At 42.4% G+C, this 27,839-nt stretch overlaps 1 protein-coding gene across 6 annotated transcripts in view; it reads left to right on the top strand.

The window, feature by feature from the left end:
- Positions 1–27,839, top strand: part of CPVL (carboxypeptidase vitellogenic like) — a 126,844-nt gene that overhangs the window by 21,980 nt on the left and 77,025 nt on the right. For all 6 annotated transcript variants that reach the window (XM_038557205.1, XM_038557206.1, XM_038557209.1 and 3 more), the window contains 5 exons: positions 3,658–3,776; positions 18,454–18,568; positions 19,730–19,788; positions 21,449–21,528; positions 27,190–27,256. In XM_038557205.1, coding sequence (XP_038413133.1) covers positions 3,658–3,776; positions 18,454–18,568; positions 19,730–19,788; positions 21,449–21,528; positions 27,190–27,256 — 440 coding nt within the window. The remainder of the gene's footprint in view (positions 1–3,657; positions 3,777–18,453; positions 18,569–19,729; positions 19,789–21,448; positions 21,529–27,189; positions 27,257–27,839) is intronic.

The following is a 27,839-nucleotide window of genomic DNA, read 5'->3' as shown; positions in this document are numbered from 1 at the left end:
CATTTTAGTTGAAAGAACTTTTAATTATTTTACCATGATTTTGTTAAGGGAAATTTAAAAGTTGAAATGGAGTGAAACACTTTTTTTGTGAGGCAGGGAAAAGTTCTTCTAAATTCTTAAGATCTTCATAAGGCCTGCCTTCCTTAGGAAGATTTTGTAGAAATATGCTGATTTTAGTGCATTGTCAGTGCGACAGGTTTTAGTTTATTAATTCATGCATCCATTCACTAACATTCATTAAAAAGTGTGCATCGAATGTCTTTAAGTTCTTAAATCAGCATCTCTGTGGGTACAAAAATAAACAAGACAATTTCCCTGCTTTCCAGTAGCCTCTGGTCTAGAAGGGAAGGCAGCAAATGTACCTGAGTAAAAGATAGCAGGCAAGCAACTTTGGAATCCTCAGAAAAGGAGGGGCTGGGAGAGCATCTGAGTCATTTTCAGAGCAGGCCAGCGGACCTTGTGCTGTGCTGGCCTCAGAGAGATAGATTGATTCAATCATCTCTCTCCCATATTCCATTCCCGCCAGCTCCTTTCTATTATATATTTCCTTTTTTTTCTCATTCTACTTTGACCTTTCTCATTTTTCTCAGTCTTCTTTTTCGAATCCTCTCCTGCTCACTTACCTCTCTGTGATTCACATCTCACTTATTCCCAACCCCTCCATCTTCGGTTCTCTATCCTCCTTTTTTTGGGGGGGGGGGAGTGTGGTTCTCTGATTTTGAGAAGATTAATAGTTTGGGGGAAAATATGTCAGAAACGTTTCAGGTACAAAATTCCAATTATAAAAGAAATGAGTCCTGAGGATAGAATAATGTATGGCAGAGTGACTATAGTTCACAATACTGTATTGCATGTTTGAAAGTTGCTAAGGGAATAGATCTTGAAAGTCCTTGTTATAAGAAAAAAAACTTGTAACTATGTGTGGTGATGGGTATCTACTAGACATTGTGGTGACCACTTTGCAATATTGAATGGTTAGGTTGCACATCCGAGACTAATATAACGTTATATGTGCATTAGATCTCAATTTTTAAATGGCCAAAAGAAAAAAAAAAAAAAGGTTTTGAAAGGCTGCCCAGCCCTGGAGGGTGATCCTTCTTTGGGCTAATTGAGAGCGGAAGCAAAAGAGGGTGGAGGGAAGCAAGGCTGCTGGGTGGGGGAAGGGTGTGGGCTGGCACATACCACTTTCCCTAAACATCTCCCTTTTCCCTTTCTTAAAATGCCCCTCTCCCTTTCTTGTTTCTTTGCCTTTTTTCTGGTAGGGAAGGATAGATCTCTCTGGAAAGAGCACGGAAAGAGCTAGAGAAGCTGAATTGAGTTAAGCGATCTTCCCTGGGGGAACTGGACTAAGCCAGAAAAAAGCAAAGTCTTCTAGACTGCAGGTGGGGAGGCTCATGCGAGCTAGTGACAATCTTCTCTTCCTTTGGGGGAGTCTCATTTTATGTGCAGCTTTCTTCATTTGATCCTCGCAGAAAGCCCAGGGTGGGGAAATCAGTACTCACATTTTGCATAAGAGGAAAGAGAGACTCTGAGAGATAAAGCAACTTGTCAGGGAGCCTAGTTGGAATCGCAAACCTGGGTCTGCCCAATTCAGAAACCTGTGTCCTTGTTCTACTGGCTTAGCAGGACCCTCTGGAAACTGCCGTGGAAACCCTGCCTTTGTCTCCCCATCGCCTCTGCTCCTTGTTCTAATCAGCAGGTGCATTCCCCAGGTAACAATAGCTGAGCTCCCGAAGACCCAGCTTCTTGTCTAAAGGTTATACATGTACGGCCTCTTACTCTCATTGACCCATGAGGTCATCCACCTTCGCAGATGCGAAACTGAAGCGCGGACAGGTTAAATGACTGCCCAAAGGACCACAGGGCCGGCCAGTAGCAGCGTGAGGATCAGCAAAGGGCAAAGGAAAGGAAACGGTGCTGTTCTAGAGGAGAGTCTCCCTGCGAGGGGAGGGACACTATTTTTTAAAAGAGAAACTTGCAGCCCCTGGGTCATGGTGTGCTGCTAAGTTTCACAAGCGGCTCTGAGGGGCGGGGCCCTGATTTGTAGCGCCCATCCCTGAGTATAAACATCCTTAGCACAGTTCATTGCATGCTAGCAGGGATGTTGCTGAGTGCCAGGTTGGGAAGAGGCACTGACAGCACTCCAGAGCCTCTGGGCTCCAGCACCCCGCTAAGGGCATCTTTAGTTGGTGGCATGTGTGAAGGACCAGGCTTCCGGACCTGTTCCTCTCTATTAACCAGTTTCTAACTTAATACATGTCAGACATAAATAGCTTTTCTTGAATCATTAGTTTTTTGGGGGATGCTTGCTTTGTCACCACCAAGGAGCCTCTCTTCACCCAGACTCCTCTTTTAGTTCCCCATACACCCTGCCATCTGTTTCCTGTTTCTTCTCCATTCTTTTCCTAATCACTGCTCCTCCTCTCACTCCCTGCCACCCATGCTTTCTGAATAACTCTCTGGTCCCGAGCAGTGTAGCAGGATGAGAGAAGGAACAGACTCTGCAGCCTTGCAGCCTGACTGTTAGTTTTGAATCCCAGCTCCCCTTTACTAGCCATGTGACCTCAGGCAAGTTACTTACCCTCTCTGAACTTCATCTGTAAAGTGGGGCTAATAATTATACCTACCGCCCAATGTAAAGCCCTCAGGACTGTGGCCTTGAAAGTGTTAGCTCCTCGAGGGGTGCCTGGGTGGCTCGGTCAGTTGGGCATCCCACTCTTGGGTTCAGTTTTGGCACAGGTCCTGATCCCGGGGTCATAAGATCAAGCCCCCCATCTGTGGGACTCTGTGCTCAGCATGGAGTCTGCTTATCCTTCTCCCTTTGCTCTTCCACTCACATGTTCTCTCTCTCCAACAAATAAATACAATCTTAAAAATAAATAAATAAATAAATAAATAAATAAATAAATAAATAAATAAATAAAGTATTTGCACCTCATAGTACTATTTACTCCTGGACGTTCTCAAGCCATCTGAGCAGCCCCTCTTCCCCCTCCATGTTCCTGCCCTTTGGTGCCATAAAAAGCCATGACCTCTGCTCTCTACAACTATCCTGTTGTCCTATTTGGCTTCCTCTGAGCAGCCACGAGGTCACCCCTAGCCTCGCTGGCTGCCCCTCCCTACCCTCCCCAGCCTCCCACCCTGCCCACATGCGTCAGCCCATTTCCCTTAATGCAACTGGCAGGCCTTTTGCTTTCATAATAATGAGAGTGTGGAGATACAGGCCTTCCGGAGGCCAAGAGCTACTTAGCTATGTTGTTTTTCTTGCAACTGCCTCACCTTTTGGAACTGGGTGACTTCTGCTTTGGCCTTCCCAGGGACCCAAATGCGAATACCACGGCTTACTTTTCAGACTGGAGCTGAGGATAGGTGCTATTCTCTTTTTCTTAAAAAAAAAAAAAAATCTTATAGTTCACACACGCAAAAAAATGTCAAAACTGTCACTTGTCCTTGGCTAAGTTGTAAATGTTGAGTATGTGGCATTGACCAGGAGAGGCTGGAATTTGCTACAGTAAGTACCTTTGTGCCAATCCTCTGTAGCTTTTTGGATCATCCATCCCAGACCTGGCCCCTGGGAAGGAGAAGACAGGCCAAGAGGGAGATGGCTCACACTGTATTATTTTTTCTAATCCCTGGGTAAACTTTTTCTTCCGCCAGCAAAAACAAAGAGTTTGGTCACTGCTTTCTCAGGATTGAATGTGAAGAGTTACGCTGGCTACATCACCGTGAATAAAACCTACAACAGCAACCTCTTCTTCTGGTTCTTCCCGGCTCAGGTAGGCCTGCTAAGAGTGCCCTAATAGGACGCTACCCCTCTCCAGCTGAGAATGCTGCCCCAGGGCAGAAATGTTAGCCTACAAACAAGGGACTGTTATTTTATTTATTTATTTTTTTTGCACCTTTTAGATTTTTTTTCTAAAAATAAGTGCCAGTGACTCTGGTGTTCCTGTTTATGTGAAGGAAACGAATGTTTGCAGGGAAGGTCCAACTTTTAAATTCCTTGCAGCCTTATTCAGAATATTCACATTATCACCTTCTTCCTGCCACAGTCTTCTTATAAATCATTCTGTCATTGTTCTGTTCTAAAAATATCTTGGGCAAGGATGGGCAGTAGGGAGCCAATGGATGATAAGGAGTGGAAGATTCCCCAAATACACAGGTAATGCACGTCGAGAGTTAATACATTGTGGACTTCCACGGCTGCTCCATCCACGGACTTTGCAGTGCTCATTATTATTTTTGTACTCACCCCTTCATGCATCCAGGAGCCACTGAGTAGGACTCTGTGGGGCCACAGAAGAGAGAGAACAATTTATTTTGGGAGTCTTTGCTGGACAGGTAGGGAGGACTGCAGATCTAGGATGGCTTCCTAAAAGACGGATCCCTCACTTTCTCAGGCCCAGACACACACACACACACACACACACACACACACACACACACACACACGGCCAGGTATGTTCTTGTACTTTACCCATCTTACTTAGTGCATGGCAGTGTCACACAATTCTTCAGCATGAACAAATCACTTTAGGCTAATGGGTACTGTGGGTCGGGCGGGGGGGGGCGGTATTGGTAGAGGTGTTGAGATAAATAAATAAATTTTATTTACAAATAAATTTTATCCCACCACAGGATAATTTTCTATTTTTACTTTCCAAATTGGATTTGGTTTAGAAACTAGAGAAAACAAAGAAAAAGCTATCCCTAGGGAGGGTTGTATTTATATTTGCATGTGATTTGCATATAGCAACGTTGCATATATGAAATTTGTTTACTCTAGGGTAGTTTTTTTCAAATTAAATTGCTTTTGTTGGTACTATTGGGTTGTATTTTCTTAACTTCTCATTTGTCTTCCCAGCCATGGCCTGTGACATAGTTGACCACATAGTTGTTTGATGGGAGGAAACATGTAAGAATTGGTGAGGCATTCCAGACGCTCTTTGGCTGGGCTCATGGTAGTCTTCCGGCTCTCACCTACTCTGGGAAGACTGTGCTGGACCCTAGAGTTTTTTATTTTTTCCTTGGTGTTACTGTTGAGTATGCAAGTGAGGTGCTTAGAGCACAAAATCAAAGGAGAGAACTCATTGGGTGCAATGTTGGCACCCAAGTGCCCTCCAGACTCCTGCTGCTACCTCCCATTGGTGGAACCCATCTGGGAAACAGAGGTGAGGGAGACCAGTCCTCAGCAGCCTGTGTACCAGGGCACAGAGCAGAGTAGAGAATGGATCTTTAGAAGCATGGAGGGAGACATCCAAATATCCAATACGACTGAACTGGTATAAATTAAGCCTCATGCAAAAAAAAAAAAAAAAAAAAAATTAAGCCTCATGCGATATGACCTCATTCTAACATGTGGAAATTTTGGGTGTGTGTTCTTGGAAATCTCTTAAACTTTATGCCTTTCAGAAACCATGCTATATATGTGCATTTTTAATATCACGCCTTTTAATATCATTGAATAAAGGCATTTATCATAAAGCTTTTATATTAGTTCTCTATTTCTGCTGTACAAATTACCACAGACTTAGTGGTTTAAACAATGCAAACTTATTATTTCACAGTTCTGTAGATCAGAAGTCTGACATAGGCCTTCCTGGGCTAAAATTAAGGTGTCGGCAGATCTGTGGTCCTAATGGAGACTCTTAGCAGGCATCTGTTTCCTTGCCTTTTGTGTTTTCTAGAGGCTGCTCAGAATCCTTGCTTCATTGCTCCTTCCTCTGTCTTCATAGCCTGCATTGGCAAGGAGGCTGAATCCTTCTCCCATTGCGACACTCTGGTCAACTCCATGTGGTCACATGACCTTCTCTGGCTCTTGTCTTCTGCTGTCCTCTTTTATGTTTAAGGACCCTTTTGATTACATTGGGCCCACTGGATAACCCAGGATAATCTCCCTATTTTCAGGTCAGTTGACTAGCAACCTTAATCCCATCAGTTACCTTAATTCCCAATTACCGTGTGACTTAACCATCCTATTCATGGGATCTGGGTATTTGGACATGGACACTTTTAAGGCCATTATTCTGTGCAAAATGGGTACTTGAAAATTTTGCCTAGATTTATGATTCTTAGTATGTTCTCTCTCAGTAATTCCCACATTTTATTGTATTTAAGAATTATTTCCAAATCTCCCCAGAGACTCTGACTTATAAATTGGAAGAGGCCAACAAGTTGTAGAATTACCAGATGGACCATGCTTGAGAAACCATGGTTCATGCCTACAGGCCACTGTCCTGCTTCTGGTGCTTCTGGCCCCACAGTGATCTACATCCCTTTTACCAGAAAGAAACCCCTCTCCCAGCTAAAGTGGTACAAGTGGGGGTGATGGGTTGTCCCATGCACCCACCTGGGTGAGGGCTGGAATGCAAGCCTGAAGAGAGGAGTGTAGCCTGTGGGGTCAACTTTCCTAAAATGGCTTCGTGTTCCTCTAATCCTGCTTGGTGTTCCTCCATTTCCCCTGAGGTCTCTGTCTCCCTTAACCCCAAGAAACCCCACTTCTGACTTCGTCTTCTGCTTTAGTGGCTGTTTCTGATACCAGGAAGTTCCCCCATTGACTTCTGTATTTTGCATCTTTGATAGTAATAATCCAGATTTATGAAAACAGGAATTAATGGTGAGCGAAGTGGTCAAATGAAAACAAAACAAAGACTCAGTCATTTCTTTCTTCGGTTGCCTCTGAGCAGGTGTACAGCTTCATCTAGAGCATAGGTCGTACACTGGGACTGGAAAGCCAGTTGGGTAAATGGGCTTAGATTCTGTACCTTGTCCTGATTGCCAGACTGACATCCGAACCCCCACGGCATTAAACAGGGACTGAGCTGATAGTGTCCCCCCCTTAATTAAAAGAAGATCTACCTCTGTGTCCCCTGGCCAGATTATGTTCTTTTGAGCCCAGGACTATAGCCTTAAACCTATTCTAAGATGATCTCAGGAGATATAAACTCAAGGCCGCCACAACAGGAAAGAAGATGCTTGAGTGCAGCGTGTTCTATTGGCAGTGATAGGCTCAGCTTCAGGAGAGAAACAAGCAGGATGGAAAGATGGTACCACTGACAAGTGTCACCAAGTGGCAGCCAGGATAGATTGTTCTGAGCCCCCCTTACCTGGGGAGCCCACACACACAGCTGGCATCCGAGGCCCCAAAGTAACCATTCTTGCCAAGCCAGTCAGGCTGTAAATTATGAAACAGGCCAGTTTGGGTGAAGAAGATAAAGCATGTGAGAAGGAGAAGCAGTGATCACCCAGACAGGGGAAGAGTACCTTTCATTTGGCAGAAATATTAGTTCCTTGCCTGTCACAGGGAAGCAGCTGATATTATCTTCAGGAGAGAAATGACCCTCTACAAAAATTGAAGGTAGAGAAAATAAGAGATCCAGGAAGGATGCCACACTTGTAATATCCTCTGAGTATTTTGGGGAGGATGGTGTTTCTCAAATTAGTTTTGTCTTCCTGTTAGTTCTGTGAGACTTCTCTGTTATTGTATACAAATCAGTGCATAATGGATTCAAGAGCTGGAAATTGATGTGCAGTGGGGATGCAATATGCAAGAGGAATAATAGGCATTTGGCATGGTAGAAAAAGTGTAATGAGGCCAATAAAAATGTCATAATTATAATGACTATTGTTAATTGAACATTGACTATGTGCTAAGCACTGTGCATTTTCTTATTACATCCCTACAATAACCACACGAAAAAGCAATTATTATCCTTGTTTAATAGATGAAGAGGATTACAGAGATTAAATCATTAGCTCCAAGTTGCCCAACTAGAAATTTGCAGAACTTTGAATTTAAAACTAGGCCTCTGATGGTGAAATCTTTTCTTTTGATCATCGTATGTTGATCCTGAGAAAACTGGCCATGGAAGGTGCTAGACTAGGCATTAACATGACAGTTCTTGAGTTAGTCAGGCTTGTACAAAACCTTGGTTTGTATACACCACATGTGAGGATCATGATACCTACCTGACACCGGTTTTGGAACAAATGAAAGAATGTGGGAAAGCCTTAGACTGATGCCTGATACGTAGTAAGTAGAGTTTCTATTGCTATTATTTCATTATCCTCATCATTATCATTATTAGTTTTCCTGTTTATTAACACAAATATTGTGCAGAACTAAACCAGTTGCAATGTGGGAGGTTAGAAGAGATCAGGAGTGGGGCAATTCTAAATCGGAAGTCGCTGAACATCAGTGAAGAGTGTGGATTTATTGCTACTGGGTAGAGATTATAAGGCAAGAATGAGGCTTTCCTTGTTTGAGAAGATAAGGCGTGACGTGATTACTTTTACAATTAGAATTCTTCCCACTAGAGAAAGATACCCTATATTTGTCTTATAGATATCAAAGATAGATGATTTATTGGATTTTTGCCTCAAATATTATGGAGTCCAAACCAGAGAGATTTAGAGTTAGGCCTACACCCCTTTACTAAGGGCCCCATCTTGCTCCCCTGGCCAAGGGGAGTGGCTGGGATTCCTGGAATCTGAGTGTCTGGTGACTGAGGAAGTTCACTATCATATTGAGGAATCACCAAGACTGAGAGAGGGTGAAGTAGTCAGACTCCAAGAGTGACCTTTGTTTCTTGATAGCCATGCTTTTTGCAGTCCTCAGCCATATTGAATCAAGGCTGGTCTTTATACACTATAGAAGACGCGATGGGGGTGACGTCCAAGGCTATTTTCAAGGGCGGTGCTGCTTCCACCTTGGTCTCTTGGATCACTCACCCTGAGGGAAGCCAGTTACCATTGGGAGGACATTAAAGCGACCACGTGTGGGTAAACCTGTATGGAGAGGAAGTGAGTCCTTCACTCACCAGTCAGCACCAACATTGGATGATGTTCATCCAGCCAAATCAGATGACTATAGTCCCAGCTCATATCTGAACTATAATTTCATGAGAGACCCCGAGCCAGAACTGTCCAGCCAGATATCCCCAAATTCCTGGCCCACAGAAAGCATATGGGAGAATAAATGTTGTCTCAAACCACTGAGTTTTGGATACATGTTATACAGCATTAGATAACTACTATAGCCTCTTGTCATGTACTTTTGGGCTGTGACTATGGTATCTTATGACAACTAGAACTAGCTTCAATTCTATCCTTTTTCTTGCTCCGTAACAGCTATAAACATTTTTCCTATGTAGCAAACATGATATTAAGCTTTGTCAGTAGAGGGTGCTGGAGGGACATTGCAAGAGGACATTGGCTTTTCTTCCCATTTCCTTGTCCTGCATTTTGCTTTCTCTTGGCCCTGTTTGTCCAGTCTGTCAGCAGTGCATGTGTGAGGACATCCAGTAGTAATGCCCTGCCCTAGCTGGGCTCCCAGACCACAAAGACCCTCGGCAAGCTCACAGTCCTGGCTCTGGCTCAGTGACCACCTGGCTCAGCTCCCTCAACATGGACACCATACATCCCAGGCCTTTTCAATGAGCAGGTTCCCCTAAGTTTCCTAAGCCACCTCTCTGTAGCCCCCCCACCAGCCTTGACTACCTATACCCATGGCTAGTTTCTCACAGCCCTCCCAGTGTGGATATTGTGCACCTCAGGTGGTGTGCCACCCTCAAACCAGTAGACTCTCCCACCAGCCACAGACCACTTTTCCCTGGAGGCCCTTCCTGCTTGCCCATGGATTGTTGGCCAGTAATGAGCCAGGCAACCCAGTGAACTTCTCAGCCACCCAGTGGGTACAATCACCCTTTCTCTAGTGAGGTCTAGACCACAGCCTTGGGATGTAAGCATTACACCTTGGGACATAAGCCTTGGGAAGAGCCCCATCCTCACCATATGAGTTTGTCCATCCATGGGCACTCAGCTCAGGGTATTCTTTATGGTTCTCCTTACATATTTATGGTTATCCCCTGTTATAATGAATATCTCTTTAAAATTTCCCTCTTCCTTGGTGGACACAGGAAGCAAATCCAGCATGCTGGTATTTGGCCAACACTGAGGATGTGGCCCATGCGGAAGCAGACCCCTCTGGCATTGCAGTTCCACTTTTGCCCAGCAGTGGGTGGATATGATACCCATGGTGGTTGGGGACCAGAGCCAACACTGGAACTTGTAACAGAATTAAGGGTCAATGTTTTCATGTAAAAAATAATAGTAATTTAAAAATAGGAAATTTTAAAATTTAAATTACTATATGGCTTCTGTCTTCTGATTGGACCTTAACTAATATAGCCAACCTATTCTTTATTTATTTTTGTATTTAGTTTTTTAGATAGAATGCGTGGCAGAGGGTGGGTGTAGGAGACGGAAAGAGAATCTCAAGCAGGCTCAACACCCAGTGCAGAGCCCAATGTGGGGCACAATCTCATGACCTTAAGATCATGACCTGAGCTGAAATCAATAGTCAGATGTTTAACTGACTCAGTCCCCTGGGCACCCTTAGCCAACCCATTCTAAATCCTTCTTTCCTACCCAGAGACATCAAGAGCAGAAAGTGGGATCAACTGGAAAGGCATTGGGAGCCAGGGCAGCCAATCTTTCTATCTCGGCCCTATTCTGTCCAAGACCATAGGACCACTCATCTGTGCTTCATTCTTCTCTCTTGGCGGATTAACATGCTTTGTTTCTCCAGGTATCTGGCAGAAAATGGCTACCCTACAGTTTCCACCTTTTCCTGTCCTTGAATCATGCCATCAACAGAGATCAAATAGCATTTCTGCTAGGGGCAGGTGTGACCGGCCCACTTTGGATCAGGTGTTCTTTCTTTATCCAGTCAGCTAATGCTGAGAGTGTAGTTTCATGTGATATAAACATGGCTAGTGGGCCTTTTCTGTTGATAAATGGAGGGTCAGTTCTTAGAGAAGGGGTTGTGGACTAAACAGATCTCTTAAAATATGTCTGCCACAGAAGGCTGCAAATCCATTAGTCATACAGCAAAGATTTGGATGTCATAGACATTGTCTTCAGACTTATACTGTTTATCTTCTCTTTGCTATTATTGTATTTAAAGCATCAGAGGTCTGTAAGAATAGAAGGTAGGTGAGACAAAGCAAGAAGAAAATAGCTGAAAATGATACATTATAGATCATTCCATCCATAGAAATATTAGAACTGCAGAAACCTTTGTGTGCCTGATTAAAATGGAGGAAGAAAGTGACTAACTTTTTCAGCCATTTCTTTGTTTGCATCAAGAATGGGAAAGTCAGGCTTTTCTCTGATACCCACCCCTATACTCCCATTCATTCTAAATTCCACCTTTCTGGCAGGAGACACCAACAGAGAAGCCATAATGCTCTCATGAAGGAATGAGAGCCTTTGTACTCGGAAGGAGAAAGGTAGAGAAGATTCTGCGGAGTGTAAGTTGGCACAGATTAATGAGATGACTCAAAGCTCAAGGAGAGTCAGCATAAGCTTGGTAGTGACGTAAGAAAGCCTCAAAACAGAAAAATATGTTTGAGGAAGTTAGTTTTCCATTGATGGTGCAGAGGCAACAATCACAGTAAAGGGAGATTTAGTAAGAGGTCAACACCAACCACTGTAAGTAAAATTCCTCCAAACAGCACAGAATGTTTTAAGCGAGCAGTTCATATATATTGAGAGTGTGTGGGTAAAACAAAAATGTTACTAGTTAGCTAGCTAACAATTCTAGTCACAAAACTAGTTGCTTTAAATAAATAAAAAAAAAAAACAACACCCTGCCTTGATTAAACCATTAGTCTAGCAGCTGAAGTATCAGCTGAACTTGGGTCTGTGTGGCAAGATGGGAGTCCATTCAAACCTACGTGGGGGAATTTCAAGACATTTACTTGGGGTACTAATGACTTCAATTAAGATGGAATACATTACTTAAACCAAGCAAATGATCAGCTTCTGCATGTAGAAGTGTGAAGTGAGCTTTAATTAATTTACTAATTGCATTTCTCATCTTAACCGGTACCATTGATTTGGGTCTGTTAGTGGCTTGGTTCCTGCTCTCACTTACAAAGTATGGTATTCCTTATGGGGTGGGTGGGAGGAATGGGGTGGCTAGAACGTACCCTGGGCATTGGCAGACAATGCTGCTCTAATACTTGCTGAGATACCTAGGATTCCCTAGGGTCACTCCCATATGTCCTGTGTATAAAATGCAATCAAGCTACTTCAGAGTACCAAGATTGGCAAATTTTTATTACCACTCCCACCCCCCAGTATATGAACTCACTGCTTTGTTGATACATGTAAAGCCTGAGTAGGAGGTTATCTCTACCAGGAAATACAGTGGGGGCCTAGGAGGACAGACGGAAGGTGAGTATGGTTTGATGGGGAGTGGGGTGAAAAGGAAGACTCATAGCATAAGAGGACACCATCCATGGAGGGCATGTCCATGTGGGGAGCAGTAGGGCAGGAGAGTTTGGTTTCATTACTGTTCACATGTATTTTTGTGTGCTCACTTCGAAACAAGGAGAAAGGAAGAAACTGGTGTTTCTAAGAATCCTTTATGTACAGAATGTCAAACCAAACAAATATAACCTATTTAGACAGAAGGTAGATTTTTTTCACCATTGTTATGAATAAATATTGGAATGTGCTAACGTGAGACACTGTAAAACGTCCATCTGTAGAGATTCTAAAAAACTAAATAGATACCTGTTTCCTTCTGGGCTTTTCATTCTGGAACAAACCCTTGAGGAAGGAGTGTCCAAGTTCATGAATCAGCCACCAGGGGTCACCAGAAGAATTTAAAGGGCTTTTGAGGCAAAACCCTAGTTTCTTGCTCACCAACAAAAGGTGCAGGTTTGTGGGACCTGTGTGCCCACACTCGTCTTTTGGTGGAGAAACTTCTCACTTAAATATTTACAACTCCTTTGTCCTTTCCTTTATATTTAGAATTTCTTTGTCCCTTCTTCATCATCAGTTCACACCACACGACTCATACCTATAGGTCATTAATAGAGATTTTATTTTCTTTTTAAATTAAATATATAAATGCTTATTAGTAGGAGATTACTCATCTTTCAGATCTTAGCTCAAATGTTAGCCTCTCAGCAGACACTTTCTTTAAGAGCTCAATATAATGGCTTTCCATTGCTCTCTCAGATCACCCAGTTATTTCATTACTTATTTATTACCTGTCTTCCCACCTCACCAGAGAAATAATCAGAGCTATCATTTAAACAGATGTGCCAGGCACAGCTGTAAGTACTGTGCATACATTAACTCTTTGAATCTGTACCACAACCATATAAGATCAACATTATTATTATTATTTTCAAGCAGAGGACACTGAGACACAGAGTAGTTAAGCAACTTGCCCAAGGGCACACAGCTGTAAAATAAAGTAGTTGGAGGGATCCCTGGGTGGCTCAGTGATTTAGCACCTGCCTTCGGCCCAGGGCATGATCCTGGAGTCCTGGGATCAAGCCCCACGTCGGGCTCCCTGCATGGAGCCTGCTTCTCCCTCTGCCTGTGTCTCTGCCTCTCTCTCTCTCTGGGTCTTTCATGAATAAATAAATAAAATCTTCAAAAAAAAAGTAGTTGGAATTCAAACCTTGGCAGTCTGGTGCCAAAATCCATGCTCTTAACCATTATGTATCCTACCTGTCTGTCCATGATCTGGTCTGCATCCTCAGCCTTGGAACAATGTCTGTCAATGCTGTATGTTAAATGCATTAATACATTGTGTTGAATTAAAAAATGCCATACTGTTTGGTTAAATGATCATATGTACTGTTATGAAAAGATTTTCATAACATGTTAAGTGAGTACAGCAAATATAGAATACTATGCATTCTGATCCTCTTTTCAGAAACAAAAATTATTTACACACAAAGGATATGTGACGTCTACAAAATATTTATATATGTGTGTGCTGGGGGGGCATAGAGAAAAATCTGGAAGATTAAACATCTTCATAATCATCTCTAGGGACCATGATTGGTAGGGTAAGGGGGATTAAAAAATACTTAAATGCATAAATATTTAAATATTAAATATATATTAAATATATACATATATTAAATATTTTTTTAAAATATTAGTTAAGAGTAAGTGCTTTCTTAATAACATAACAAGTTCTAAGGAAAATTTTTAAAACTTTTGACGAAAATAAATGTCCTTTTCCTCTTGTTCTGTACAGTCTTAAATTATAGTTTCAAAATAATAGATACTTTAAAAGTCCTGACCTTTGTAAATCTGTAAATGAATTAAAGCAATTGTTTCCTTTTTTTTAAAAATAAATGTGTTTTTTATTGGTGTTCAATTTGCCAACATATAGAATAACACCCAGTGCTCATCCCATCAAGTGCCCCCCTCAATGCCCGTCACCCAGTCACCCCACCCCCCACCCACCTCCCCTAAAGCAATTGTTTCTTACTTCATTTGTTCTTAAGTTTTGCAATGTGGTTCTGATCAGGATGTCTTCATTTACTTTTCTTCTTTCCTAAGTTGGTGTGGAGAGTGAGAGAGGGCTACATTCTCACAGTTGAGAGCTAAATAGATCACCCTATGAATTATCACACAATAGCTTTATGCCATTATGATTGATGTAATTATTATATGTGTGACATCAGGATGTCCTATCACATTACAAAAGTCTTCACGCTGTGATATAACTAACTCTTGGGATTTATTTATTTATTTATAAATATTTTATTTATTTATTCATGACAGACACACAGAGAGAGGCAGAGACACTGGCAGAGGGAGAAGCAGGCTCCCTGTGGGGAACCTGATGTGGGACTCATCTCAGGACCTCAGGGTCACACCCTGAGCCAAAGGCAGATGCTCAACCACTGAGCCACCCAGGTCTCCCTACTCTTAGGATTTTAGCATTGAATATGTAAACTTTTATTTTCCAGCATCTGACTTTTGCATTTCATCCCAGATAAGGGCAGTATTAATTCATAGGTTGGTTGGCATATCAAGGTAGAAAGATGTGTGCATGGAGTTTTCTTTAAACATGGGCTTCCTCGAGGGTTGTTGAGCTCATTCACCTCCTTCAGGAAAGTACATTTGAGGAGCAAGGTCAGCTGAGGTTGGAGGTGTGTATGCTGATCTCTTATTATTGAAGCATTCCAAGAATGCAGTGTCCTGTACTTCAAAGTTGCATAATAAATATGTTTGGCACCAATGTGTTTGACTTCACTTTGTAGTGTGGCCTCTCAGGGTCAGGCTATTTTTCTGAGAGCCCAGAGGTCCCATCATTGTGCCAGATCACAGGAAGGGACATGAAAAGCTAGAGGAGGGTAGGGCAGAGACCAGAGGGCCTGGGCACCAGAGTGGACAAACTTCCTTTGCCTGCACAGATTCTCAGCCCTGCCTTCACATCAGAACCACCTGGGGACTTTTAAAAATGTCCATGCCTGCCTCACCCCAGACCAATTGGGTTGGAATCACTGGGATTTGGGCCTAGACAGCATTTTTTTTTTTTATTAATAAAGCTATCATAATGGGTGGCCATGGTTGAGAACCGCTGGCTTACATGTAGCACACTGTGGCTTCTAGAAGCGCCCCTGCACATTAGGAAGGAAGTGGGGGCTGGGTATCCACTGGAATGGGTGGACTCACAGTATGTCACATCCCCAGGGAGGCTGAGATCCATTGCTTCTCGACCTCTGATATGCTCCCCTGCTGCGTGAATACAAATGGAAGGTGGTCTTGCTGAGTGGTATTAAAGAGCAAATTAGAGGGCCTGAGGAAAGCTAAATATCCCTTATTCATACAAAGCACCCTCAGTTGGGGCCAAGAGGGTTAGAGCAGAGCTGGTTCTATTTATTCGGTCCAGCAGAGTTTGCAATATCATTTCATGATACATTTTCTCATGCCTGGGAGGCGGGCATTATTACCATTTGATGAGGAACCTGCGCTGGAAGGATCTGAGGGCCAAGATCACACAGCTGTATTGTGGCCAAGTAGAACCAGAATCTGTGTGGCTACCAATGTCACGGCTCACCCTACGTCCCCACAGCAGTCTTAGAAAGCCATCTTTGATTTTAATAGTTCCTGCTTCAACTTGTAAGACGAGACCCTAGTTCTCTTGACTCCTTTATGGACATTTGGACTTCTGGCAAGAGGTTAGTGAGAAACCAACCAGGGAAGATATCAGCCAAAGGAGCAAGGAGAAACACCCAGCAACCCACTTTTCCTATTCTCTCATATAGGGATCATTTTCATTAAAACCATCTATAAACTCCTAGGGTCTCTTTAATATAGCAATAGCCAACATGAGCAGAACACGTACTCTATGCCACTCACTAGACTTTTTGAAGATTAATTTTAGTCCTTCCATCAACTATATGGCATAGGTACTATTATTTTTTTATGTAAGTACTATTATTGATTCCTGTTTTACAGATGGGGAAACTGGGGTTCCGGGAGCTTAGGCCGCTTGCTTAAAGTCACACAGCTAGTGGATAGTAAAGCCCAGATTTGAATCCAATGTGGGGCAGGAGCTCACATACTTACCTGTTATACTGGGCTGACTCTTAAGAGTTACAGCCCTGCTCATCTGAGTTCTCAGCCTGACTCTGGGCCCCTACCTTTTCTGTTTCTTTAATTATAATAATTCTTTACACTTACTGTGCCTCTATCAGACATTAGGTGTTGTTCCAAGGGCTTTACAAGTTTTATTTAATTCCTTGATGCTGGAGAGTGGACCCCAAGGAAACCCACAGAGAGGCTCCTGTTCCTAGAGAGGCTCCTGTTCCTAGAGAGGCTCATGACCAGCTGACAGCTGTTCTTACCAGTGCCTTCCTTTCTGCAAGGTCCCCTTGTCCCCTTTCTGAAGCTGCTAAAGGACTATGTCAGACTTCTGATGACTGGAGAAGAGAAATCCCTCTCCCCCATCTGTCCTCACGGTTAGAACCCTCTGGTCAGCTCTTCGGGTTCCTGGTGGTGGTGCCTCAGATCACCTCCCCTTGGGTTAGTCTTGCCTCTGCCCATAGCCTTCTCACATCATCCACACAGACATAGCCAGGCCAATCAGACCTTTAAACGAAATCCTCATTGGTCTCTGTGTGACTGGGCTAAGCAAGGGGTTGCAGGATTTCATTCTGAGCTGAAGTAATGAGATCCTTGCTTGCTGAGCCCAGTTGACCGACCTCAAATGAGCCACAACCCCCAGTGAACACTCACTGTCACATCCAACTGTGAGCCTCCCCAGAGCCACTTTGAGCTCTTTCCAGATAGCTCTGGAGGATTCACTTAGGGCCAGATGTCCTGTCATTCACAGCTCTTACATCCAGCTCTTCTCTGTCATAAATATTTTCCTCCACCATTTTCTTCTGTCTGTGGCATCATTCCCTGGCTCCTCTCGTGGCTGGATCGTTCTAGAACTTAGGTCTTATTCAGCTCAGAATCTCAGAGTCCTTCCTATGATCACTTGGGTTTAAAGGAAGCACTATACTTTTCTGCGCTCACCCACTTTCTCTTTTTGTTTTAAGATTTTATTTCTTTATTTGAGAGAGAGACAGCACAAGCAGGGGGAAGAGCAGAGGCAGAGGGAGAAGCAGACTCCCCACTGAGCAGGGAGCCCAAAGCTGGACTCCATCCCAGGACCCCAGGATCATGACCTGAGCTGAAGGGAGACACTTAAGCTACTGAGCCACCCAGGCACCCCCTCACCCACTCTCTTAACATCACTTTTATTTCCTTTACACACTCTGTAATCATTGGGTTTATTCCTTTACTTACTTACAGTCTGCATTTCCATGAAAATGTAAATTGGAAGAGTGGTTTGTTGATGTTGTTGCTGTTTCACTCACTGCCCTGCTTTGTAGCTACTTCCGGCATGGTGCCTGACACATATGAGGTGCTCAATAAATATGTAAAGAGATATGAAAGAAGTAAAGACCCCTCTGTCGTTGAGGTTGATGGTATTGATTCTACAGCCAGAAGCTCATTTTTTGTCATCCCACCCCTGCCAATGACCTTTTCTCATTTACCTCTTCCTTATCTCCCCAATCAATTCATCCTTATTTAGGGTTTTGTTGCTATTGTTTGCATTGGCTAAACCACTCTGGGCCTGTGTGCTTCTTCTCAGTTTCCTTGTGGTGGATAAAGTTGCTGTTGTCCTTGTGAACACCCTCTTAGTGAATTAAATCAGAAAGGCAGTTTGGGCAAGCTGTCACCGAGGAGGGTGAATTCTTTGCTATGTGTCTTTGGGAATCTGTTGGTCAAACGCAAGTTTAAACAGCTAAAAAAAATATGACCGTGCCCTAGGCATAGTGTGCTGGGTTTGTAGGGGGCATACAGAGGCGAAGCTTCTATATTTAGTGGGTTTTTTGGCTATTGGCAGGGAAAGACTGAACTGAGCAAGATAGATACTAGCATTGTGAGGCAAATACTAATTTAAGATAAGAGACAACCAGCACTTTGCTTGTCATGGGGAGCGGTCACTGAGGTCTGGGAAGGCTTTATGAGATGTCATCAAGGCAGTAAAAGACACAGGATCAGGATAAGTTGGCTTGAGTGTGTTCTTTTGCTTAGTACTCTGTGTGGTCACTAGCTTCTCTGTCCCTTTAGGTAGACCCAGCAGTTGCTCCTGTAGTTCTCTGGCTGCAAGGAGGGCCAGGAGGTTCATCCATGTTTGGACTCTTTGTGGAACATGGACCTTTTTTTGTCACAAGTAACATGACCTGTAAGTACTGCTTGGACTCTATCTTCCTATGGAGAAGTTTTCACCTGAACCTTGTATCTGCTCCGGAAAAAATTGAAAGTGTACATGAAACCACAAGGAATGGCTTAATAGTTTTCAATGAGAAAAACATAGCTGTCTGGCAATGTCGATCCAAGAAGGAGGAGCCACGATAGTGAGCATCTTGACTGTGCTGCTTCTTCCCCTTGAAATTTGGGTGAAAGGTTCTAAGCTGTTTTCTTGCAGTCAGCTGCTGACTCAAGCAATCTGGGCTTAGGAAAACAGTTGGTATCTATTACTATTTGGGCGAGTCCTTTTGCATGAGACTAATGGGTGGAATCATATCCCTAATTATTCACACAAACTGAACACTTTATGGTTCAGTTGCATGCAGGATCAGATATCTTGGAAGCGAGATGCTGTGCGTTGGGGGGTTGGGTCAGAGGAAGGAGAGGAGGAACCATACCTGGCTGTAACCTGGTTTCCCTCCATCTCATTTTCAGGGGATAAGGGAGATTGTTTACTTTCCCTGGGTCAGAACTTGGAGGGTGAACTATTCTGTGACTCAGGTATAAAAACACGTATGCCGGGCAGCCCCGGTGGCGCAGCAGTTTAGCATGGCCTGCAGCCCAGGGTATGATCCCGGAGACCCGGGATCGAGTCCCACATCGGGCTCCCTGCATGGAGCCTGCTTCTCCCTCTGCCTGTGTCTCTGCCTCTCTCTCTCTCTGAATTAAAACATAAAAAAATAAAAGCATGTATGCCAATTCTGTTGGAGTTGATCTCTTTAGCATTGGCTAGGGGTAAAAGGATTCAGAAGGACCAGATAGTTAAGAATGGTTGATTGGATCAGACAGATGGGTTTATCCTATAGGTGGTTGATGAATATTTTCATTGAACCAGGTGCACGGGGTCTTGTTTTCAAACTTCATTCTAGATGTAGAAACCCTCTGGGTCCAGGAAAAGTAAAGGAGAGGAGAGGAGAAGAAAAAGGTACTGGTGTCTGTTCTCCACTGTGAAAGTATGAAGCAACGTTAGAGGGATACCAGGAGTTCATTCATGTGATGGGGACAGGTGGGCTTGTTGGGCTCCTGAGCAGACCTAGGTCCTAGGTGGGATATTTCGTTAAAGACCCAGTCTCAAACCTCTTCTCTGTTTTACTAGTGCGTGCCAGAGACTTTCCTTGGACCACCACACTCTCCATGCTTTACGTTGATAATCCAGTGAGTATCTATCAAATGTCACTGTGGGCCTTTCTTGTCTTTTTTCTTTTTATAAAGTACTTTTAAGAAATAGGGGAGGAAGGGCAATAGAGACTTAGAGTCTTTTTGCTTTTTAAAATAGAATTCAAAACATAAATAAATAAAAATAAAATTCAATCTGTTCAAAAACACACTTGAGATTTAGCTTTTCTAACATGTATCATTAAATCCAAGTTTGGGAATTTTGCTTGCTACTTTGTCTCCTTCTCTCATTTTTAATCTTATGAAATGTCCTGTTCAGTGATTTACAGCATCTAGGGTAAGGGATTAGTTTCTTTCCACTGATGATATAATATCCTGTGTTATTATGTAGTATTAGAATTCCTAATCTTTTTAACAGAGTTCTAGGTTTAAAAAGTCAAAACCGGTCTCCTTCATTTATCACAGTGAGCCTCATCTAGGAACAAAAAGTGGAATTCTTTTTGGGATGTTCTTCTGAAATGGAGTCCAGTAAACAACAAAATAAAAGAGTAACTTTAGGATAAGCTTCTGTTGATCAGGAGTATCTTTAATCCCTAACTAATTTCTTTGATTTCTCTCACTTTCCGGATGGTTCAAAGAGGAAACATAAATAGGGATAAAAGGAGTTGAACATACTCATTCCTGCCTTTCCCACCAAGTTTTGTCAACCATCCTCTTTCCTAGTTTATAATTACATATTTATGTGCATGACCTGAATGAAATGTCCTTGTTCCCTTGTGTGTTTGGGGAAAACAAAAACAAAAGCAAAAATACTTAGGCCTGGTTGAGGTGCATCCCTTTCAGAAATTATTGACACAAACTAAATTGCTAGCTTCTTAATTTTATAGCTTAATTGTCTATGAATCTCTAGGCATAAGGAAATATTAGTTTAAAACTAATCTTTCTTTTCAAACCTACCTAACTGAAGGTGAAGGGGCTTAGTGGCCATATTCCTCACAAATGAAAAAGCAAAACACACACACACACACACACACACACACACTTTTTCTCTCCAGCCTAGAGAGTTCCTTCTTGTCAGAACAGAGCAATACACTCTCCAGGTTTCAGAGAGGAGATAACTTTGGGTCTTCTGATACTGCTATGGGGGCCAGGAAAGGTGAATTCCTCCCCCTTAAATCAACATCTGACAGGGTCCCCACTCTGGAATCAAGAAAGCTCACTCCCTGACCTCAGGACAGAGCTTTGTGCTGAATTTTTTTTTTTTTTTTTTTTTAAGAGAGAGAGAGAGAAAGAGCACAAGAGGGGTGATGAGAAGCAGAGGGAGAGGTAGAGAGAGAGCATCCCAAGCAGACTTGACCTTATTATCAGGTTCCTGAGCGAGGAACCTGATACTGGTCTCCATCTCACGACCCTGAGATCACAGCCGGAGCTGAAACCAAGAGTTGGATGCTCAGCCAATGAGCACCCAGGCACCCCTATGCTGATATTGTATTTGGGTTTGGAGGAGAGGAGAGGAAAAAGGTGAAATGCAGTATCCTTTTGTGAGGATGGCTAAATGTACGTGGGGTAGAGGAGAAATCTGAGGTCAGAGGCTTGGCCTTTGGAATAAGGTTGATTTCCTTCTGGTGTGGTAGCTCCCTGCCGGATCCAGGGCATGTGCTTCTCTGTGTTTACACCTGCTTATTTATTTCACCTTCAGGTGGGCACAGGCTTCAGTTTTACCACCAGCCCCCAGGGATATGCAGTCAACGAGGATGATGTGGCGCGGAATTTATACAGGTAAAAGGACCAGGCTTCCTCTTGGCTTTCTTCAGACCAAATGTTTTTCTGTTTCAATAGGGAGATTCATCCAATAGTATAACTATTACTGATAGGCCCTCATGATTTCATTCTTAAAGACATTTTAAGAACACTTCTTCTTCTTCTTCTTTTTTTTTTTTTTTTTTAAGCATTTTAAGAACACTTCTAAGGCAGCCCCAGTGGCTCAGTGGTTTAGCACCGTCTTTGGCCCAGGGTGTGATCCTGGAGTCCCAGGATCGAGTCCCACATCGGGCTCCCTGCATGGAGCCTGCTTCTCTCTCTGCCTGTGTCTCTGCCTCTCTCTCTTTCTCTCTGGGTCTCTCATGAATAATAAAATTTTTTTAAAAAAGAATACTTCTACATGAGGAGTTCACATCCACATACATGCGTGTGCACATTTGGTTTATTTTCCCCTTTGTTTTCTTATCACTGAAAATTGTGAAACTGGGCAGCAGGGAAAATGACAAGGAAGGCCGGAATCCTAAGGCATGATTGTAATCTTATAAAAATAGCCTTTAAGAAACAATAGAAACAGAGCAGAATAATTCCACCAAAGATGATTTTCAAACTTTTCAGCCAGATGCCTGAAAGGATTTTGCTTTCTTTCCAGCATTGCATTTTAACTTTGCATTTGCTTGGAAACATCTTCTTAGATGCTTGCTTGTTTCTTTTCTTTCTCCCCTTTCTTTCCATTCATGATTCCCATGCTCAGATTGTTACTAGTCTCTTATTTTTTATTTCGTCTCACAAAGTTAATCTTTTACTAAAAAGAAGAAAAAAATGGAAGGAAAATGTAAAGTTGTAAGCCTGGTCAAACAGTGTACATATAATTTTTTTTCCTTACTCATATTTGTTATAGCTATTTTTAGTACTTTTTTTTTTTTTTTTTTAAGTAAGTGACCGTTCTTATTTGGTCACATTTTTTCCAGTCTGTAAATTATTACTAGAGATCAAGCCCTGAATTCTTTGAGGTCATTCGGGCCCCACATTATGCATCATAATAATTTTCTCAAAGAATCCTAGTGGCTTGAAAGAGTTAACCAGTTTCCCTATTGCCGGGTTGCAGCAAACACTCCTTCTGCATGGTGAGCAAACCCAACCCATCCCTAAAGTGAAAGTAAATCTAATAGAAGTCAGAGTGTTTTGATCTCTGACAGAAGTTTTCCGTTTTATTTTTCTTTCTCCCTAAGGCAGATGGCTGGGGGAACAGAGGAAAGAGGAGCTTCCGGCCTTTCTTCCAGAGATATTTCTCTCTCTCTTCTTTGCTGACCCAGAAAACAATATGGCTGCTGTTTTCTGCACTTTATTTGTTCTGTGTCCCATTATTTTAACACTTCCTTTCAGTTTACCAGGGGGATAGCTAAGACCCCACACTTGTGCTTCCAGGTTCAGTGAGTCCTGGGGAGCATATTAGCCAGATTTCCACAGGAATCCCCCTTCTCCAGCCCAAGCTCAGGCACCTCTTCTTCCCCTATAGAGATATAATTGTGATGGCTGTCCTTACAAGTTTACTCAAGCACCGTGAGCGGTGACTGTGTGTTCTCATTTTACAGATAGAAAACCTACCTCTCCCCCTATGCCTCTCTACCCCCTCTGACTGTCTTTTGGTTTAAATCTAAACAAGCTCAGTTGTTTAACTAGCAAACACCCAGAGGGCGGAGGTTCTGTCGTGGAGAAATGCATCAGTGCCCTCTAAGCCAGAGCATGCAACCCTGCCATTCCTTTTCTGTCACTCGTTCCCCTCCCCCAAAGATGGTCCCAACTTCCCATTGACCTTCCATGTGGATATTTACTGCTGACATGTGGTACATCTCCTCTTGCATGACATGTAAAGAGAACCTATTTCAAAGCATCCATTGTTTATAGCTGTTTTAGTTCTTTTTGCTTCAGGCTCTTAGAACTGGAAAATAGCTAATCAAGGGTAGTGCAGAAAACTGATTTCAGCTGTTTCCTTTATAGTTTACACTATTTGTTTCCCTTTGTGACTACATTCTTCTCTCCAGCTCTCCAGATGGGTGTTTGGAATAAGAAGGTCACTTTGAAACCTATAAATGGGTTACTACAGGTTTAAAGAGTGGACCTTCTTTTTCTCTCCCTAGCTTTTTTCTTCTTTTTTATTTTCTTTCCATTTTCTTTTCTTCCCCCCACCCCCCTGAAAATCCTATTCCTTTTGACTAGTAAAAGTCCATGGCTGTAAGGAGTAGACTCTTAACGAGGCATTTGACATTCACAACGTAGGCTGCTTTCTTTGTGTTTGGAAGTAAAACTTTTTTTTCTTTTTTTTCAACATTTTTATTTATTTATTAGAAACAGAGAGAGAGAGAGAGAGGCAGAGACACAGGCAGAGGGAGAAGCAGGCTCCATGCAGGGAGCCTGACGTGGGACTCAATCCCGGGTCTCCAGGATCACGCCCTGGTCTGAAGGCAGTGCTAAACCGCTAAGCCATTGGGGCTGCCCTTTTTTTGTTGTTTTTACTAACAACATATTTAAATATTCAATTTTGGGGGTATTTGGAACATGCTATTGAGCCTTAATGCCCCTCTGGTTTAAGTAATAAAAATAAATAAATGTACTAAAAAATAATACATTTATTAACTGATTTAGAATATGCTATCTAGTGCCATTCTCCTTCTGCCACTATTTATCAATTGCCTGCTATATGCCAGACACTGTTTCTGGTGCAGGTGATAGATCAGTCAAGGAGCCCTGAAGTCCTTGCTCTGGTGCTTACCGTCTAGTAGCCAGTCTGGTAGCATGCCTCAAGTTAGTTTGTTAGCAGCAGACGGAAATGATAGTATTATTCTATTCCACCTGTTAGTTGGTATAGGAAATAATATCAATTGCTAAACAAAACTTCATAACAATGACCATGAAATAGGTTTCATATATTAAATGAGAACACTGTGTGATTGGCATGGACAGAGCAGATCCTGGCCTGGCCTTCCTGGGTGTGGAATGAATGGGGAGGATGGCTGCCCATAGGCCTTATTTTAGCCTGGATTCTTTTGAACATCTTGTATTTATCATTCCTGTGACCCCATTCGAACTCACCAGATTCTCTGGTGCATTATCATTTCCATCTACCCTCTGTGCCCTGAACTCACCAACTTTCCTTTTTGCAAAATTTATCTGAGCAATAATTTCTTGTCATTGTCCTTCGCAAGCTCCGATTCTTCCTGATGTCCTTTAATGCAACTTTCTGCCACCAGGTGGCCTTTAACTAAAATTCTAGTTATTAGATAAGGCCCTTGGCACAATGCTAGCAAGGTTGCCAAATGGAATCATCTGGCAGAAGCATGCTTCCTGGGACATCTAGCTCTTGTGCTTGGATAAATGCGTGGAGTGTTGGGCAGCCCGGGTGGCTCAGCGGTTTAGCACCACCTTCAGCCCAGGGCCTGATCCTGGAGACCTGGGATCAAGTCCTGAATCAGGCTCCCTGCATGGAGCCTGCTTCTCCCTCTGCCTGAGTCTCTGCCTCTCTCTCTCTCTCTCTCTCTCTTTTCTCTCTCATTAATAAATAAAATCTTTTTCAAAAAAATGTATGGAGTGCATTCACAAGGACATGTGTGTGTGTGTGTGTGTATGTGTGTGTGTATTATGTATTACATATGTTTGCAGCTCTGCTTCTAAAATTTGAAACTTTATGTAGGTATGATTCTAGATTATATTTTTAAGCAAACTCTTGCCATGGAATAAGAATCATACACAGTGGACTAAAGCATGGGTGGCCTATGTGTATCTAACTTTTACTAAATTTATTTTTTTCATTCTTCACTCTCATTTAAGAAAGACCTACCAAGGGATCCCGTGGTGGCGCAGCAGTTTGGCGCCTGCCTTTGGCCCAGGGCGCGATCCTGGAGACCCGGGATCGAATCCCACGTCGGGCTCCCGGTGCATGGAGCCTGCTTCTCCCTCTGCCTATGTCTCTGCCTCTCTCTCTCTCTCTCTGTGTGACTATCATAAAAAAAAAAAAAAAGACCTACCAAGAGCTTGCTATGATTAGCTGAATGTTTGTTCTGATGTTCTTGTGAAATTAAAACTATAACTTCCTCCAGTGGGGCCTTGACTTGGAAACTTCAGCGAGAAAATCCTGACATTTTCAAGCTAGAAGCCACCTGAGAGGTTAGCTCCTTGGACTAAGATTGCCAGATGAAATACAGAATACAGTTAAATATTAATTTCAGATAAATAAGGAATACTTTTTTTACTCTAAGTATGTCCCATGTAGTATTTGGGTCATAGTTACACTAAACCATTATTTGTTGTTTATCTGAAGTTTGAGTTTAATTGGACGTCTTGTATTTTTTTTACTTGCTAAATCTGGCAACCCTGACAACTTTACCAGATTCTCTAAGGAAATAAGCTTTAAGCTAAAGCAGAAGGCTTAATTGAGATTTACTATATTAAATTGTCTATTGCTAGTCCAACTAGCAGGAAGAGAGACAGAGTAGTAGTTTTTAGCCTGAAGGCTGGAGAGGGAAGAGTGGAAAATAAACTCCTATTTTTATCTCTATGCTAAAGCCAGCTTATTGCTAGCACAAACATGGAAGCTATATAGTGCGGCCTCCCAGATTTAGTTGCTACAAAGACTTTAGTTACTATAAATAATAAATACAGAAATAACCAGAACTCTACAGTGGTCCTTAATGGTGGATTTTTATGGAGCCTTTGAAAATTAAGTACAGCCAGAATTGCAGTGGTTGTAATGTCCCAGTTTTGCTCCCTGTAACCCTTGAACTTTCTCCTCCTCCTGGTTTTGCAGGGCCTCCTTGCCTTTCATCTTCGCTGGATAGTTCATGGCTTTTAGTCCCTCGGCAGGAAGCTGGAACAAAAGCGCTGCTTCGTTTCTCAGACAATGCAATCTGGGCCAGCACGCTCATAGAGCCTCTGAGTTTCACAAGTTTTGTTTCCTTTTTGAAAGATTTTGGTCAAATAGAGAATCATTCCATGATCTACCCTTTTCTTGCTTATTATGAAATACTTCCTTGAGTCCGCTGAAATCTATTTCAGCAGAACTCATTCAAGTGTCTATTGGCATTCTTTAGTGTGATTTGTTTTTGAGCCTAGATGCCACTGTACAGTTACTTCCATATCTGGTCATTCGATGGTTTTCTTGTAGACTATGGCCACTTTACAGCTTTTTTGTTCTTTGGTTATTAAAATGCTGAAATTTAGGGAACCCCATTGGAAATGTTCAGGCTTCCCCACAGGAAGAGGTTGGTAAGCCAGTAAGGTTCTCATTACTTCACCACAAACCCAGGCTAATGGGGTCATAAGGTTTGGGGAACTTCCTCCAAGAATTACTATAAGAGTAGGTGAAAGGTTGTATCACTTTGCTCAAGGGTCTCCTCAACAGCTAGATGGTCCATGTTGGAAACCCAGAGATTTGGAAATCTGCCCAGGGTGTTGACTCAACTTATTAATCTCATAAAGTATGCCCACAATTATTTTCTGACCATCCCCAGTGTGGAATGTTACATACATAACACTTTGAATATAATGCCTGTAGGAGCTCACAGCCTAATAGCATCTTACTTCAAATGTCAAACCTATATGTCAAACCTATAGATTTGGTAGCAGAGTGGGAGCATTAAGCTCTTCTGATGCCATTTGATTTTTTTATTGTTGTTCTTTTTGCAGTGCATTAGTTCAATTTTTCCTGCTGTTTCCTGAATATAAAGACAATGACTTTTATGCCACTGGGGAGGTAAGTTGAAGTTATGTATTCTCGTGAGCTTCCAACATCTTCAGGACTGAAAAACGTCATGACATGGTGATTCATTCATTCGGTCTGTAGAATATCCCATTTTCTGAATTTGTCTGATTCTTTCCTCAATGCTTAGATTCAGTGAAAACATTTGTATCCCATCAAGAGGCACATAATATCTGTTGGCCTCATTATTGGCGATGCTAAACTTGGTCACTTGGTCCAGGTGCTGCCAGGTCTCACCATTGGAAAGGTACTCCTTTCCTTTTGAAATTAATAAATAATGTGAGACCAAGTGAAAATCTGTTCCCCCCAAATCTGTCACCCAATAGTTTTAGCACTCATTGATGATTCCTGTCTGAATCAGTTATTCTGCTGGAGTCTTTAAAAATGGTGATTTTGGGGGGAATCTGTCTTCCTATAGAAATCACCTGGTATTCTTCTATAGAGAAAAATCTTTCCCTCCTCTTCTCTATTATTTACTTTTAAAAATATCACTGTGGACTCATAGTTTGTCATTTCTGTTTGATATGTTAAATTTTTTTGCCATTATTATTTTTACTATTCATATTTTCCATACTAG

Source organism: Canis lupus, chromosome 14 (genome assembly GCF_011100685.1).
Source record: "Canis lupus familiaris isolate Mischka breed German Shepherd chromosome 14, alternate assembly UU_Cfam_GSD_1.0, whole genome shotgun sequence".
NCBI classification, from domain to species: domain Eukaryota; kingdom Metazoa; phylum Chordata; class Mammalia; order Carnivora; family Canidae; genus Canis; species Canis lupus.
Note: the sequence above shows the minus strand (reverse complement) of the source record. Positions and strands in the feature narration are given on the sequence as shown.